The 18286-nt window shown below is 32.9% G+C and overlaps 1 protein-coding gene across 1 annotated transcript; it reads right to left on the reverse strand.

Moving 5' to 3' along the window:
• Window positions 1-677: 677 nt before the first annotated feature.
• LOC106065649 (pre-mRNA-splicing factor ISY1 homolog) lies at window positions 678-15624 on the reverse strand. The gene is made up of 11 exons (XM_013224521.2): window positions 15461-15624; window positions 7861-7883; window positions 7653-7704; window positions 7442-7550; window positions 4904-5016; window positions 4380-4441; window positions 3966-4021; window positions 3426-3548; window positions 3161-3273; window positions 2812-2931; window positions 678-1552 (listed from the first exon to the last, which is right to left on the reverse strand). The coding sequence occupies exons 1-11, from the start codon at window positions 15461-15463 to the stop codon at window positions 1445-1447; spliced, it is 882 nt and encodes a 293-aa protein (XP_013079975.1). The 5' UTR covers window positions 15464-15624; the 3' UTR covers window positions 678-1444.
• Between the last annotated feature and the right edge of the window lie 2662 nt (window positions 15625-18286).

The raw sequence follows: 18286 nt of genomic DNA on the forward strand, positions 1-18286 counted from the left end.
GAGTCTGTCTCCACAAAGATCTGTCACTGGCAGTATCTGAAGCCTCTTCCCACCTGGCATCCACTGCTTTGAGTTCCTCCATGAAAGTCTGGCCCCAAGTTATACGAGGACGTCCCTGTTTGCACATTCCTCGTATTTGCTTCCATGTCATTGCAACTCTTGGTATGCATAATTCATTTTGTCTGAGAACATGTCCTGCAAGCAGACGCTGTCACAACCTCACTAAGTGGTCGACTCCCAGTTTGGTACAGGATTTCCTTGTTTGAAACCCAATCTCTATAATGGACTCCTAAAATCCATCTTAGCCATTTTTATTGAGCCACATTTAGTCTTTTTCTCAATTTCAGCAAATGACTTTCATGTCTCGCATGCATATGTTGCTGTTGGGATGACAATTGTGTTAAGTAGGTGTACTTTTGTCTCAAGTCCAATAGCTTGGCTTGTCCATCTGCCGGTCCCAAGCCCAGGTGAGAACGGAGGAGTGTTAGGTGTGGGGCTAGCGACCCGACCCTATAAACTGTAATTGTTACAGAAATGGCAAACTTTAATTTATAAAACAGCCTTAATTAATAGTCAAACTTATGAAATATAATAATATTAGAATATGCATCCTCTGTTTGGTACCCCTCTAGAAAACATGAATATATATTCACATTTGACTAGAGTAACACCATTAGTGAAATCACAAAATTTATTGACATTTTAGAAAAGAAGACTTAAGTATCAACAATAAATAAAGTACAAAAACACAACCTAACAAAAATACTCAAGACACAAAGATAAAGGCACATTTCTTATTCCATACACAAGGACACATTTGTACAAGTACTCCACCTTTCAAAGTGCCATAACAGTTTGGAATCAACCAGGAAACCCAATGACTTAGCAGTCTTAGAATGAAATTATCTTTTTTTGAAGAAATGTCTTTAATTTGTAAGATAAAATCATTGGAAACCTCCAAAGGGTAACATGCAGTCTCTTATAGAAAGGAAACAAAGAAGAAAATTGTTTGATTTTAATAATTCTGAATAAGGCTATGTAAATATGGTCTTCTGACCAAATACCTAAAGTTACTTAACATTGACCTAAAAGGAAGAACTTAAAAGAGGTTAAAGCATTTCTCAACACAGCAACTTTATAGAAACAAAAATTTATTAGTTTCAACAGGGGAAATACAGTAGAATATATCTCTCACAAATAACATTAACAAATTCATAAACATTGTACGAAGTTATATTAAATAGCATCAACTCAGTCCACAATTCCAGGAAAATTTCATTTATTCATATTTACAACTTATAAAAACCCGCCTCATTCCCACTCACTCTTATGTACATTTAAAAAACCTTCCTCAATCACATTCACTCAAGTATATTTTTTTTTTAAATATCACTCATTCTCAATAACTCATATACATAAAAGATCCATTTAACTGGTGCGCTTATCAAACACCCAACATAGTCCTTGATTCCATTTCCTCTTCTTGTAAATTATCAGAAGCATATCTCTGAATGAGTTCCATCTTTTTCCTATGAAGTAAAGCTTGCTCGATCTAAAACAAAATAAAAAGATCATTTGTACCTGTAGATTGGATTCATTGATCTGGCTGAATGACATTGCAGTCATAGTTATAGTTAAAGTAAAAAAAAAAAAATTTTTTCTTCTGGGGCCATAAAATAGACTTGTTGTTAATTTGATCTTAATGTATTGATGTCAAACCTGGAGACTAGCGCCAGATTTCCAGTCATAAGGTTAGGTTAAGAAAATGGAATATTTAGAATAGTCTGTAAAGCCATCAGAAAGGATTTCTCCTAATGGATAGGCATGGCCCAAGACCTCTTCATCCCTAGTCATGTCTAAAGGATCCACTAATGGCAATTACTACAACAGGGTCATGTCATGTACAAAGCGTGAATTTCCTATTCTGTAACAGCTAGAATGTGTAAAGACTGCCATGCTTGGAAAGCTTTAATCCTGTCCATTTGTGGAAGGTCATGGCAGACTTGTTGGATTGGGTCAACAGACCTTTCTTTCATCCTTTTATCCCCACTTTGCAAAGTTGGAGAATAAAAAGTTCTGCCAAGGAAACCTGGAGGGGGCCATGCTTGCTACCCATTGTTCATATATCAGGTTCCACTAAAAGACATTTCCACGAGGTGCACGTTGAGGCCATGGAGAGCTGGAATTACCTCAAGTACAATGAGCCAGATCTAGAATTTGTATAAAACTATTTTGCAGAACATAGCACCAGGCAAAAGACAAAGTAGCAAACATCTGCAGATATAGATATATATCAAAAGAGAAAAGAGTTTTTTTTCTTCACAAATTACAGGACCAAGACCAATGTAGTGAGTTTTTAAGTGTCAGCAGAGCAGTGATTGATGGAAAATGTAAACAGATTACCAAGGTATTCATATATTTTGCAAGATACAAGTTCATGTTCTTACAATAATAAATATAATGTTAATTTCAACTATAAAAGGCTCATTAAAATTTAAAAAAAAAAAAAAAAACTTTTCCTTTTTCCCTGAATTTATGATTCTCTTTTTAGTGTTTCAATCCTAAATTATTCAAATTACAAACATCCCAATTAGAGATCTAATCACAGTTTGAACATATTTACTTTATATCATAATGAACTATTTTTGTGGCTAGATGAACCGGTTGATCTATATATATAAAAAAAAATCAACCTCCAATGCTTGGCAAAGATTGAAAATATAAATATATTTGGCTTGAGACAAATTTAGCTTAGCTTTAGTGTTTATTACTAGATCTAAATCAGAAAATGTCAGCCAACAAATAAGTTACCTCTTTTTGTGATGGCACAGGGACATGAGCAATAAAATGTTGCTTGTCAAATTCACGATAGAAATCTTTGCTGGTACTGGGCTTTAAACTTTCATCCTCTTCATCGTCTTTTTCTGCAAGCTGTAATAAAACAAATTTGATTTTTTTTAGTGGTCTCCCCTGAATGTCTTTGGTTTAGGACAGTCTTTTACAATTAGATCTCAAAAACTACAAGTGCTAGGAATGCAATGTCAGAATTATTAGTATCATGTCACCATTGCTTGTATTATGTTCAAATTTGGTGCAAGTGCTACTTTTAGTTTTTAATTCTTTTTATATACAGTACTTATCAAATATTTGACATACTTACAGCTTCTTTTGAAAATAGTTCTTCCTCAGCACCGTGAGCTTCTTCATGAGTCATTTCCCCTGTCTGAACTTTATTTTGCTTTTCTTTCCATTCTTGCACTTTAGTTTTGATGACTGTTGACAACATAGTCATAAATAATAATATACAAAAATAAATCTAAAATTCAACCAGGAACCAAAAAAAACAATAAATCTAAAATTAATTAAAAACAAACTACATTTTGGCTATATTCAGCGCAATATTCACACCCAAACCTAAGTTGTACCTTGTTTTTCCACTTCTGCTTCCAGTGGAATAATTATGCCATCATCCTCATCCCTATATCCATAGTAGTCTGCATCAATATCTTTCATTAACTCGGCTCTTGTTTTACGAGGAGCAGGAGCAGCTAATAAAAAAAATTGATAAAATGTAAATGTAACAATTATCTTTTAAATCTCAAACGTTCAATGCCAACTTCAAATTTCCCAGCTTCAAATGCACTTAATTTGGTACTATTTACTTGCACTTCTACTTGACATTCACAAGCACTTTTTAAAGTTTTGTTTCAAATTTGCAAAAAATAAACACGTAAAAAGTTGCATCCTATGAAATACACTTTGTTCAATATATGTGACAATATACAGAGGTTTCCCTCTATCTTAAAGATTTAAATATTTTCATGAAGATATTACATTTCAAAAAGGAGGTACCATGTAAGACTAAAGTGTAGATGTTGAATAAAATTTTGATGCTGAACTCCCTGTAACGCACGAATGGAGGTTACTTGTGCAAAAAGAAAAACAATTTTTTTAAAAATACTTACGTTCCTGATCAAATAACTCCCGAACTCCTGGCAAATCTTTAGCTGCCCCAAAATATCTGCAGATGTTTGAAATACATTTTAAATTAAAAAAAAAAAAAAATCATAAACATACTTTTGATCTTTTCCCTGACAAAGCCAGCTACTTCAGAAATATAATATTTAATCATGACCAATATAGCCAAATAATAATTATAGTAATTATTCGGCCAATAAAACCCATATTTGGTTCAAATGAAAAAAAAACATAAATGGGCAGACATTTACAACAGACAATAATTCAATTGTGCTATGTTTTGATTTTAATATTTGACATTTTTTAACAGAAACAGTTTGTCAAAATAAACAACAGCATTACATAATGATTATAAAAACAAAACAAACAACTTGTCAGAGTTTGTTTTCCACTTATCTTACTTGTAGCCTTTATTTCCTGGGACTTCTTTGCCATCACTGTCTAACATTTTAGGACCTGTTTTCTGAAGAGTTGGATTATTTGTTAGATCAACATTTCATTTGTGACAAATAACTTTTTTAATTTGTGACAAATAGCTTTATGTGTAAGACTTTATTCTAAATATAGTTATACTTTTACATTTTTAATCATCCATTAAATCTCATTATCTGTAAATGCATAAAAATAAGTAGACAATTGTACAAACTGTCTATTTACAATTGATACAAAGCAAAGCTCAAGATTAAAGCCAGAACTACATTTTAAAATTGAATTATATATGAGGAATATATTTTGACTCCATATGGCAGTTATCTTACAACATAGTATTAAAAAAATAATTAAAAAAAAAAAAACAAAAAACAAGATTGCTACAAATTGGTTATAAATACCCGGAGACAATAGTCGACTTTTCTCTGTACTATACAAATAAAAGTGTTGTAATTCTTACAAATGAAATATTCTAATATTTAGAATTAGTCCTTACTTTATAATCTGGTCCATTCAGTTCTACAATCCTGTCCTCCCAGTGCCCTTTCTCTCTTAAAAGTTTATTTATTTCATCATTTAAGTCTCGAAGCTTGAACTCTCCCAAACCAGCTGCAACAGAAAATTTAATGTTAAGTATAATATTTTACAGAATAAATTTCATAATAGTAACAGACCTGGATTAGTAGTTGATTATGATATTATCCCTGGTCTATCAGACCATGAGATCATAAAAATACACAGTCAGATAAAAGCAGTAGCCAATACAAAACCCAAAAAGAAAAATCTTACTCTGGAATAAATGTAACCTAACACAACTACACCAAGCTGCATTAAACTGTCAACAAACATTCTTATTAGAAAAAGACATTAACCAACCAGTCGATGACCTCTGGAATTTCATTAAAAACCATCTTAAAAGCATTATAGAAAATCATATACCAACTAAATACACATCAAACAAAATAAATAAATGCTGGTTTAATAATGGACTAAACAGAAGGAAAACCTATATAGAAAATTTAAAGAAACTAATGCAGAAAGAGTTTACAAAAAGTATATAAAAATTAAACACTTAACCCAAAAAGTAAGCAGACAGCTGCAGAGTGAATACATAAACAATGTAATATCTAAAGATAACAACAAAAACCTATGGTCATATATTAAGTCTAAGAAAATGGAAACAACAGGCATAGCACCATTAAAAGATGAACATAACATAATACATAATGATAATGAAACTAAAGCAAACATCCTAAACAAATACTTTACATCAGCATTCTCAGCCCCAGGAGACAAAGACATATTACTGAATTTGAACCAAGTAGACAACATAAAAGATATAGTAGTACAAGAAAATGGAATTCAAAAACTATTAGCCAACACCAAACCAAATAAAGCATCTGGACCTGATGATATTCCAGCTAGATTACTCAAAGAACTAAGCAATGAGCTAGCCCCATTTTTAAAAATACTCTTTCAGGCTTCACTTAACCAGGGCAGAGTACCAAAGGACTGGAAAGAAGCTAATGTCAGCCCACTATTTAAAAAAGGAGAAAAATCTGACCCAGGAAACTACAGACCAGACCAGTATCACTTACCAGCATCACATGTGAAATTCTAGAACACATAATATGTAGCAACATCATAAACCACTTAGACAAACATAATGCCTCACACCATACCAACATGGCTTTAGGAAATATAGATCATGTGAAACACAACTAATAGGACTAATTGATGATTTTTCAAAAGGTTTAGATAATAGTGAACAAATAGATGCTATCTTACTAGATTTTTCTAAGGCTTTTGACAAAGTTCACCACCATAGTTTGCTTAAAACAATTAAAATATTTCTGCATTAATGGTCCACTGCATCAGTGGATTAAAGATTTTCTGATAGGGAGAGAACAAACTGTAATAATAAATGGCTCTAAATCAACACCGATAATAGTAAACCCAGGTGTACCTCAAGGAACAGTCTTGGGTCCACTACTATTTTTAGTTTACATAAATGATTTACCAAATTGCATTACTTCAGGAACAAAAGTCAGATTATTTGCAGACGATTGCATAATATATAGAACAATAAAAACAACACAAGACACAGATATTTTACAAAGAGAATTAGATGAATTACAGAAATGGGAATCAAATTGGAGCATGTCTTTCCACCCAGAAAAATGTCAGTTGTTAAGAGTAACAAAAAAACTAAAACAAATTAATTCCACTTATCTTATTCATGGCAAACCAGTATCACAGACTAAAAACGCAAAATACCTAGGTGTTATAATAAATGAAAAACTGTCATGGAATCCCCATATTGATGAAACTACAAAAAAATCAAACAAAGCATTAGGATTTATTAAAAGAAATTTCTATAAATCAAATAAGAACATAAAACTAAAATGTTATTTAACCTTGGTTAGACCAATAATAGAATATGCATCCTCCGTTTGGGACCCCTCAACTCAAGAAAACATTAAGAAACTGACACAAAATAGAGCTGTGAGATTCATAACAAACAAATATTCACATTTGACTAGAGTAACACCTTTAGTAAAATCACTAAATTTAGAAAGCCTTCAGGACAGAAGGCTCAAAAGTAAAGTAGCAATCATACATAAAACACTGAACCATAATCTTCAAATACAAAATTTAATAAAATACTCTGAAAGACACAAAGATAAAGGCACATTCCTCATCCCATATGCTAGGACAAATTTGTACAAATACTCCTTCTTCCCTAGTGCTATTAGAGCATGGAATGGGTTGCCTGAGCTAGCCAGGAAAACCAGTGACTTGGCAGAATTTAAGTCATTGGTTAATATGCATGATTAAATGCATGACGCGTAGGACGTAATCATCTTCTTTTTTTGAAGTAACGTCTGTATTATATAAGATAAGATAGTAATTCCTTAACTCAAACTTTAACTAAGAACTATTCCAACATAAAGAATACAATAGGAACAAAATGAAGGAAAGTACAAACAAATATGTAATTATTCAGTATAGAAAATTATAGCTGTCATTTCACCATTTTGAATTTGTGCCACTTTTCTGGATATTTCTCCTATAATTTGTCTTCTCCATTTTTCTGCCTCTTGCAGATTATCACAATCAGATGCAAGGTAAGGTCTGCGTTCCTACAAGAAAAAAAAAATTCAAATGTGAATGTAAAAAACAAAATTTAATTGCAAGTATCAAATATATTTCATAACTATCCAAGCATAAAAAAAAATCCTTACCTTTTCTTTAATGCCACCAACTTGTGAAGCCCTCCATCGAGCTAATGTTGTCCTGGTGTAAATGTATATAGTTTTAAAAATTATATTTTTTAAACATTTATTACCTATTAATAAGCTTACTAAACAAAATTAAAAATAACAATTATAAGTTCAACAAAAATATAAAAAGAAAATAAATATCATTAAAGTTACCAGAAATCAAACTTACATAGCTTTTTCACTATTTCGAGCCTAAAAAAGAAATGAATTTGTATGTTATATTCAATTATATATTTTTAATTTTACAAAAACCTCATTACATAATGAAACACATAGACAGAAAGATACAACATATTTCTTATACAATGTATGCATGCTAGGACCTACTATCTTATCTTTCTTAACTAACATTAATAATAAAAATAATAGTAATTAGCCCCTAGATTTGCTTCTTGATTAACAGTGCTGTATTATGTATACAATGTAATACATCTAGTGCAGGGGTGGGCAACCTTTTTGTATCACGGGCCGCATTAAAAAAAGTTTGGGCATGTATGTATATATATATCTTAGAAAGATACGCTCGCTAACTGTGTAGAATGTCTTTTAACTCATATTAACACTGTATTATAATTAAGTTTCTTTCCTTTTTTCCACACTCTGCGTTGAACAATTACAACAAGCATTAGCAATGTTTGAAAACAATTTTATGATTTTTTAAATTTGCTGTTGCCTTTTTATATCACAATATCTCTACAAATATACATTTGTACTTAATGTGCAGTATTTTAATTTTTACACTCGTGCATAATGTTCCGGAACTGTGAAACTATCTTACTAGTTGTTACCACTGTGACTGCTGTCAAATTACAGTCAGTCAACATTGACCAGTGATTATACTTGTTTAGTTTCCACAAAAAAATGTTTGTTCACTGAATGAGACAATAATATATGTTCCGGAAGTTAAATGTTGGGACGAGCGAAACCTGCCCTTGTGAAGCATTACCAGAGAATGCTGACCATGTCCTTCAATGGTGCATACAAAATCAAGAGACTCGAACAAGACTCTCCAAAGACTATTCGGAGAGCTGCCTGATCTGAAAACCACTGCGCGGTTCATCTCAGATATAGAATTACTCATCTGAACCCTCCAACATGTAAAATGAGATCGAAGAAGAAGAAGAACTGATGTATGTGTACACAAATACTGTGAACAGCAGCAAAGTTTTTTTAAGTGTGGAAATACAGCTTCTGGCACCCATGAGTTATGTCCTCTGGAGATGAATCAGCTTCTGCGATAAATGGTGAGCTGATGATATTGAAACTGGTTCTGGACGTCTTAAAATTTGCTATTATAAATTGCACAATTAAGGAATCTTAATAAGTGTTGTACTTTTAATTATTTCACTAAAAATAGTTTCACCTTTCAACATAAGGAAAATGACAAAAACTATTTTCTTTTGCTTGCCTGTAGAAATGGGAAAGCCTTGTATGAAAAGTTTTAACATGCATTTACATTTCATATGTAAGCAACCTATTGCAATAGATAATATAAAAAACATGAAATCTGTTTTCCACTCTTCATTACAAATATTGGTAACAAGGTCACACTGACATGTCCTTCAAGTAACATAACAATTCTTCCTTGAAATTCTATATCCCATTTGCCGTTCCCAAGCTAAGCTAGCGATACATTAGATATTTTGTTCATAATTCGGTAATACTATGTATTTCCTGAATATTTAATGTGCAAATTTTATGCAGCTTTGTGCAAACTTTCCTGTTTAAAGTTTATGGTTGGGATAGTTTGTATTTAAAATTTTTTTTTCTCAGTCAAAAATCGAGCTACATCAGTTGTTACACTTGCCATCTTGTTCCAAGCCTACCCAACACTCAGATATTGTGTCTTGAATTGAGTGTATTGATGTATAGCCAATTAATCTTCATTTACTCAAAACTTTTTATAATGAGACAGTTTCAAAAATTTATATAGATATTATTTTTAATATTTGCATTTTTATATGTATATACTGTGGGCACACATGATTTCTATAGGTGTCGGCGGGCCGCATAAAACACTTCGGCGCCGTAATTTGCCCACCCCTGATCTAGTGCATTATCTCCGTCAATCAAAGCAGAAATTGTGCTGTCTGTTGTCTCTTTGTCTGTAGTGTTTCATATCTGTTCTTAAACAGCTTTCCTTATTTAAATAATTTTCTGTTTTTTTTTTTTGGTTTTAGTAGCTTCTGATTTAGCATTAGATTGTTTTTGTACAATGGTACACCTTTGTCTTGCTAAATTTTCTTAGCCAATCATACATTTTCCTAACCACCAATAAATTGTAAGTAATCTAAGACATTGGCGGCATTCCTTTTTTTGTGATAAGTTGGAGAAGAAAACTCTGGCCACAGTTGCCTATCCATGTCAGCCATGTGAAAGTAGGGTACACTCTATTTCTAAATTTCAAAAGCTCTATGAATGCCACAAAATGATTCAAATGAGACACTTGATACTTAATGAAAGTCTCATGAGATCTAGATTCAAAATCTAGAGACTCCTGAAACCAGACATGCCTACCCCCCAAGACCCAGAATGTGGAACACTCAGGTTGAAAATGTGGAATTTCGGGCCCCAATGTGGAACATAAACACGTTTATGTTTGTCAGCCATACTGTATGCAATATAAATAAAACTTCAATTATATTACTTTAACAACAATACTAGTTTGCTTCTTATAAATTAGATGTAAATAGTATTTATATAATTAAAAGTAAGAAAACCTTTAATTCATAATTATGTCCTTTGTTTTGAAATCAATAGTTCTAACTCCTATAACTATATGATGAATTCTAAAAAAAATTTATTCTAATGACCAAGACTCAAATGTTACTATCTATTTTTTATTTGTTACTACTAGATCTACATCTAAATCTAATGACTAGATCTAGATTATTCTAGATCTACTTGATTATCTATCCTTTCTGGGGCTCTACTCTAGTCACTCTAGATGTCTCTAGTTGTAGATCTAAAATAATTTAAGAGTCTACTAGTCTAGGCCTCCATCTAATAAGTCCTATAAGTCTAAGAACACAGATTATAATAATTATATTATAGATCTAGATCTAAATATTTATGTCTAGATCTATGGACTTATTGAGAACTAAATTGATTACATAATGATACTTAAAAATCTAGAGATCTATCACCTTCTAAGTCTATTCTATTTAGTATTTCTAGATAGATCTAGAATCTAGATTTAGTATCAAGTATCATCTAGTTATCTAGTATTATGATTATCTAGTGCTAGACCTAGAAACTAATTTAGACTATATAGATGGAATATAGATTAAGTAGATATATAGCCTTATTTAGGCCTTAGCCTTACACTTTACAGTGTCTAAATTAATTAATAACATTTAGGTCTAGACTCTAGAATAAAGTATTTAAAAAATAATCATTTTTCTTAGATTACTTAGAAACCTAAGAAACCAGTTGTCTGAGTTTAGTTAGAATACTAGAATAGATCTAGACTCTAGACTAGTCTAGACCTAGTGACAATCTAGTCTAGCTAGACTAAGACTAGACTAGTACTACTAGATCTACTACTTACTTACTAGTAGTACTAGTTATCTAGACTAGACTAGTACTAGATCTAGTAGTAAAAAGTAGTAGTAAGTAGTCTAGTAGACTAGTCTAGAGTTAGAGCCATTGTCTGATTTGTCATTGTCGGGAAAAGAAAGGGATTTGAATGGAACATTTGGGCAATTTGGCTTATTAATTACTTATTAGTACTTGCGGTCCGCACTTACTAGATTCTAAGAATGAGGTAGTTCGTATTTCTGACCTACTTTAACCAAAGTCACGTGATAGTAGGACAACAAAGAGGAGAATGGCCTTTTCTTTCTATATTTCCATTGCTGTTGCTCCTCTATTTTTACGAAATTTTACATTTACAAACATTTTAAAATATACAGAGTACATCAACGAACTCCCTGAATGTTCAAATAATTATACGAATGTTTTCATAAAGGGCCAAGAACTGTTTAAGGATAGGTTTAAATTATATCAATGATATTTCCTTTATAGTCATGACAAGCGTCAACACTTTGCTGATGATAGATCTACATTCACATACAGAAGAACATGTTTTTACAAACGTGTCTTGTAAGATTAAAAAAAAGGCTTGATATAAACTACACAAACACACACACTTATATATATATATATATATATATATATATATATATATATATATATATATATATATATATATATATATATATATATATATATATATATATATATATATATAGGCCTATATATTGGATAATATGCATATTTGTTGAAACATTGTTATTTTCATTAACTTCGGCTATTTTTTAACGTTATGTATTTCATATTCCGCCAATCGCAAATACATCATGCACATCGATAACATTAAGAATTATTTTTTGTGTTGGACACATGATGTATTATTATGTTATTAAAAGTTCTATCATTTTTAAGAAATTCACAAAATGTTAGGCCTACATTAAAGTTTCACAAATGCGTCGACGAAACAGATCTAGATCCATTTTATTACTCAGAGAGCAAATTTAACAATGAAAGGGCGGGGTAAGACACATTTGGCTTGTGTAACTGTAAGAGTAGATCTAGATTTATCCTTGACTATCAGATGTGTTATTTGTTCGCTAAACAACTGAAGCCTATTACGCACAAGGAAAACTCATGGAAGTCCTTTTATCTTTTCTAACAACTAGTCGACATATCGACTACACACTAGCCCTAGAGCTATCTGACCAATACACACTGGTCTGCTGTCAAACTTTTAGTGTTCTACTCAAGTTCAAGCTTGTTTAATTTTGGGCAGAGAGGAAAAAAAAGGGGGGGGGGGGATGAAAGTGTTACTTTTTTTTTCTAGGACTGGTTACCCGAATCCTAAGAACTGTAAGTGTAGTCATTCATTGTAGATCAAGAAATCTTGATCTCAGTATGGCAGATTATAGGCCAACGCTTCGGTACCTTCTATCAAAGGTTTAACTATTTGTTTTAGTTGAAACTATTAAAAAAATGTATCTCTAGATTCTCCTGTTATTAACAAATTATAGTTTAGCGCTAATGAGTAAATTGAAACTACTAAATATTGACTTATAACGCTTCAGATTCCCACTACAAACTAACTAAAACTAAGCACGGTGCGCGTTGTGTACACACAACCACGTGACTCGGGGGGAATTCGGAACTACCTCATTCCTCTAGTATCTAGATTCTATACCTAGACTACTAGATCTATGTCTAGATTCTAGATCTATGTCTAGAATCTAGATCTAGCTCAACCATATCTAATCTAATATCTTCGTAAATTACGGGTCTGGAAGGAGATGAAAAGTAAACAATAAACACAGACCTATATATATTTTATTTTGCATTCAGTATTTTCATTTCGCACTATGAAAAATCGGCGATTTTTGTGTGTGTGTGTGTCGGAATTCAGACTTGGCGGAACAAAAAATCGTGAATGTGGAACGGCGGAACATGTGAGCTTTTTTGATGCTTTTGCGGGACGGTCCCGCATAATGCGGGACTGTAGGCATGTCTGTGAAACCAAACATAATAAGGGGGTGATTCCTGAAAATGCTTCAAGAGGAAAATCCTAATGGAAGCTAGATAGATTTAAGAATTAAAAAAAAAAAGAAGTAAGAAAGTTTGCTCATTGCGAAAGGTAATGGACCCAACCCACTATGACTGGGTATGCCAGGAGTACCAAATTAAATCTACGAGATTATATAAAAATATACAGATCTATCGAACATTAACTTTCATTTAGAATTATGTCTAGACTCTAGGTAAAAGTAAAGTTCCCCTTTCAGACCTTGTGATCTATAGGACAGATGATGTAAAAATCATCTGTTTGAGTGGTCCACGGTTAACGAGGGTGTGTCATATAACCATCACAATGACCAACCACCTTTACTTTTCCCCAACTAACGTCAGGTACCCATTTGAGCTTAATGAACTCAGAGGCAACCTTAAGATCCTGAAATAATAAATCTAAAATATCTGTAAAATGATTTAGATTCTAGTGTGACCTAGATCTTAATGTTTCAGATGTTCCTTCAGCCCAAACCTTCCACAGGTGGCACAGGAGATGGCAGAAGGCCAGAGTACAAACTAGATCTAGGCTAGGTCTCTAACTCTAGGGTACTAGGGACCATCAATATCATGATCAATACACCTGTATCAACTGTAAGAACAGTGTATGACACATTTATGACTCCAGGCCCAGGAAGGTAAGCTAGATCTACTCTAGTCTCTAGAATTGAATCATAATAATTTGAAAATTTCTATTATCAGAATTCAGATCAATCAGATGGATGTGGAGTTTATAATTTATAGATCTACATTGAATTAATGGATGTTCCTATATTTTCATTATGCATGAACTGAAGTTTCCCACTTGACTTTGACACGAGATTGATGCCTCATCTCAATATTCTCAAGACACAAAGTTGAAGATTGAAATTCTTTTATATATCTATTATTTATTGACTACTAGCCTGGCATTACCCGCGGCCTGCGGGTCTAAGTTTGTGTTTACTAATGTAGTGGATTGGATTTAGATGTATGTAAAACTTAGCTAATGATCCTTTCACGTTATTTCTCTTTCGCTACGAAAATAAAATTAGTTTTGCGAAAATGGGTTTACCCACAGTCAATACATTATTATCTATTAAAAACGAAAAGAGCGATAGCTTTGTTAAATGAATGGGATTATAATATCATTATAAAGTGAACAATTAAACGAAATAATTATTAGTACGCGATTCATGAATGAATATAGATCTAGGCCTATCTCAACTCGGCTTCGCAGCTTTCGTAAACGAATGTAGCTTTAGAAAACCAAATTTGAATGTTTATTTGATCAAAATATGAAATGAATGGACTTTAATTAATATGTTTATGTGTTAAAGTATAAAACTATCTGTGAGAAGAGAAGTTTTATCATCTTAGAGTTGAATTAGAGTTTTAGATCTAGGGATGGGATTATAAAGAAAAAAATTAAACGAATTAATTTTTAGTACGCGATTCATTACGGTATTGTCTAATGAAAGAATGTTCGTCAGGAAATCTGTAGTCACAGATATAAGAAACTAATGTATGTAAAAAATGCTTTTGAAACACAAAATTGAAGGTTAATTTTATTATATAATGAAACCAATGGACCTTCTTTTGTATTTTCTTGTGTCAAAGTAAAAAACTATCTGCGCAAAGTGTATTTCTTAAAATTAGATCTAGGTCTAACTCCTTTCTATTTTTTCTCATGTCAACATTGTAGACATGGCCTAGATCCATAAAATACTATAGCTTTAATAGAGTCGGACAACTTTATTTTTTTTGAGGGTCTTAAGTTTGTTTTAGGGCTACAATACATACACTACGGTCTAAGTTGGTACCCAAGGAACATTCCTGCCTAGTTTTATCAAGATTGGTCAAGCGGTTTTGATGTCTATAAGTAACATACATACATACATACATACATACCCCTCACATTCTACTTTATAATATAGATTCTGAGTTCTGTTTCAAGACATTCAAGTCAGTGATTCAAGTGTTTCATTACTTTCAGTCAATCAGTGTTAGTTTTATAGTTTGTTATCATTTACATTATGATTAACATTGAATAATCATTTAAATCATTATCATGATTATTGTCAATAATAATATTGATTATCATCATTCATAATAATTATTAATATCATTCATTAATTAATATTATGATCGAACGTTGATCAAGACATAAAAACTAAAAGCAGTCTTATGAGTCTTACCATGGTAATAAAATGTAGAATCTAGACCTAGGTAGATCTGAATTACAGATCTCGATCTAAATAAAGACGATCTTACTACAAAAAAAATAAATATAGACTCTATATAGACTCAAGAATCTATACAAATCTTTTAGTTTTTTTGGTTTAGTAAGGTTTTGTGAACGTTTTCCGGTCTATATTTTCATTTCTTGTTTTTAGATATTTTTAAAAATGTTTAAAATGCCAACGCTAATTTCAAAAGACTCGGATCAAATGACTCATTATAGATTTAAAGTTGATATATTTCATTTAGATTCTAAATATTAATAAATGTATGTCTCGAGTTCCATGTTCAGAAAAAAATCTTTTGAAGAGAAAAATTATTAAATAAACAAATAGAGTATGGATTCTTGATTTATATGGAAATTTAAATCACCATTATATCATCTTAATTTCATTAATAAATTAGGGGGAGAAGCTTGCAATATGAACCACTACAAGTTTCTGGTCATGCTAACTTAAATTCTCCTGTGTACATAGAGTCTACCATTCTCTACACAATACTGCCTCGCTATGATGTACAGATGCTTAATAAAGAAAATCAGGCTGCAATATGGACCAAAGGAAATATAACATTGACAGAATAGTGATAATTTAACTTTATTTTTATATTTTATTTTAATTATTTTTTTCTTCAAATAATTTTTAGTCATTAGTTTCAGACTGACAAGTTTCACATAGAAAACAATCATTCTCTACTCCTGCACATTCTACATATGCCCAGCGAATCATATTTTCTTTAATATTTTCTTCACGCGTGAAACAAAAAAAAAAATTCCATCAGCTTTGTCTTTCATTTTCTTAGCTTTTACTAGCTTTTGCTTTTTATTTTTTTTGACTTCTTTTTTTCGTCAGGTGCCGTTTTAGATCATTGCAACGCTCCTGTTTTAAAGATTGTTTGTACGATGTTTTGTGCTCGATGTTAAAATTTCTTCCTTCCTTTTTTTGTTGCTTTTCTTGAGGACTGATGACATAACAGGCAGAGTCAAACCTTTGACCGGAGAAAAAGGTTCTACCTAAGATTCGTTGAGGTTTCTTTCTAAGGGCATCATAGTGACCACTGCAAGGACTAAAAGATGTGTACAAGACATATAAAGGAGGCATCTCTGTGAAGTTTTCTCCATAGGTAACAACATTGCCACTTCTATTGTCCACTACTTTTATTGTTCTCTTGATCACTTCTGAGGTTTTGCTGACTTCAAATTCTCCTACCATACAGTTGGTTTCACTCAATGCTTCCAGTCTGTCCAATAATGATCTGAATTGGTATCTTGGTGGTATATCTGCTACTAAAGCATCCCTTGTCAGACGTGACTACGTAGAGAATCTGCCGAGCAAGTTTCTTGGAGCATTAAGTTCCATTGTGCCTTTCTATTTGAAGTTGTGGCTCTAACCCTACCGCAATACTCCTAAAGAAACATCTGCCATCGCATTTTGTCCTATCGGTATTCCACTGTGGAGATAAAGTGTTGACAACGGATGACACAGTCTAATTGCAAGCATTTGAAATAAAGATAGGCTTATTACTGGAAAGTGACGTATGTTCTTCAGATTGTTTTGTTAAGGAAGGTTCTAACATGCTCCTAGCATTAGACTCTTTCACTGAAGGGGATCTTGTATTGCAAGCACTATGTTCAGAATTAGGCTCTTTCACTAAAGGGGATCTTGTATTGCAAGCACTATGTTCAGAAGAAGATCCAGGAACTGGAAAATTTTGTGAAAGACTGGCTTGAGAGATATTTGAAAAAAATGGCTGGAATTCATGTTCTGTAAAGACGTCCATTGTACATGGCCAGATTCCACATCGTGCAAAACCATTTATTGCTGTGGACATTGTAGCAGCTTCAACATAAGCTTCATTAAACAAAGAACATGCTTGAAAGGATTGACTGCTCTTCCAGGATGAGTACGATGCCATCTTTCCACAGCCTCAGCATAGTAAGATTGCAAAGGCTTGAACAATGTTTTATCTAATGGCTGGGCCTTATGAGTTGTGTGTGGAGGTAGAGATAGCCATCATTATTATTCCTTGCCATCTCAATTGCTTCTAAATTCCTTGTATGTGTATTGTACCCATCGAGGATCAACAACACTTTATTTTCTTTAGTGGGCTTGACGAATTGAATAAAATGATTCAGCCAGTTTGTAAAAATATTAGAATCCATCCATCCACAGTCATTGCAAGTAACTACACTGCCAGGTGGAGCACCATCAGCTAATTCGGCTGGCATTTTCTTTCGTTTAAAGATGATGAGCGTTGGGACATATAGGCCAGCTGCGTTGTAGCAGCATACTACAGTTGTGTTTGTCCCGCGTTCCGCGGCTAGTCTTTGAGTCCGAAGATTAGTGAGGAATGCAGTATTTCCCGTGGCTGCGCAGTCCCAGCTGTGACCTACATATTTTGCCACAATCTAGGGCAAGCATAACCATTGTCCTCAGGCGGTCGATTTAGATTTTCTTTTCGCCGTCTGCGTTTGTCCTCGGCAGCAGATTTTCTTTTGGTCTTAAATGTGTATCCCGCGACCTTCGTGAGTGAACTCCAGCTGTCTCGTTCTGAGGCAGCATGCAACCAGGTGCTCTCTTCTATGTCAGCCAAGGAAAGTTGACGCCTAAGCAGGTCTTTGAAGCGTTTTCGTGGGGCGCCTCTGTTACGTCGACCACCTTTTAGCTCACCAAAAAAAGACTGCCTTTGGCATACGTTCGTCTCCCATACGGGATACGTGCCCTGCCCAGCGCAACTGTCGGACCAAAAGAAGTCCCTCTATACTGTCCATACCGGCGTTCGCA

Source organism: Biomphalaria glabrata, chromosome 4 (assembly GCF_947242115.1).
Source record: "Biomphalaria glabrata chromosome 4, xgBioGlab47.1, whole genome shotgun sequence".
Taxonomy (NCBI): Eukaryota; Metazoa; Mollusca; class Gastropoda; family Planorbidae; genus Biomphalaria; species Biomphalaria glabrata.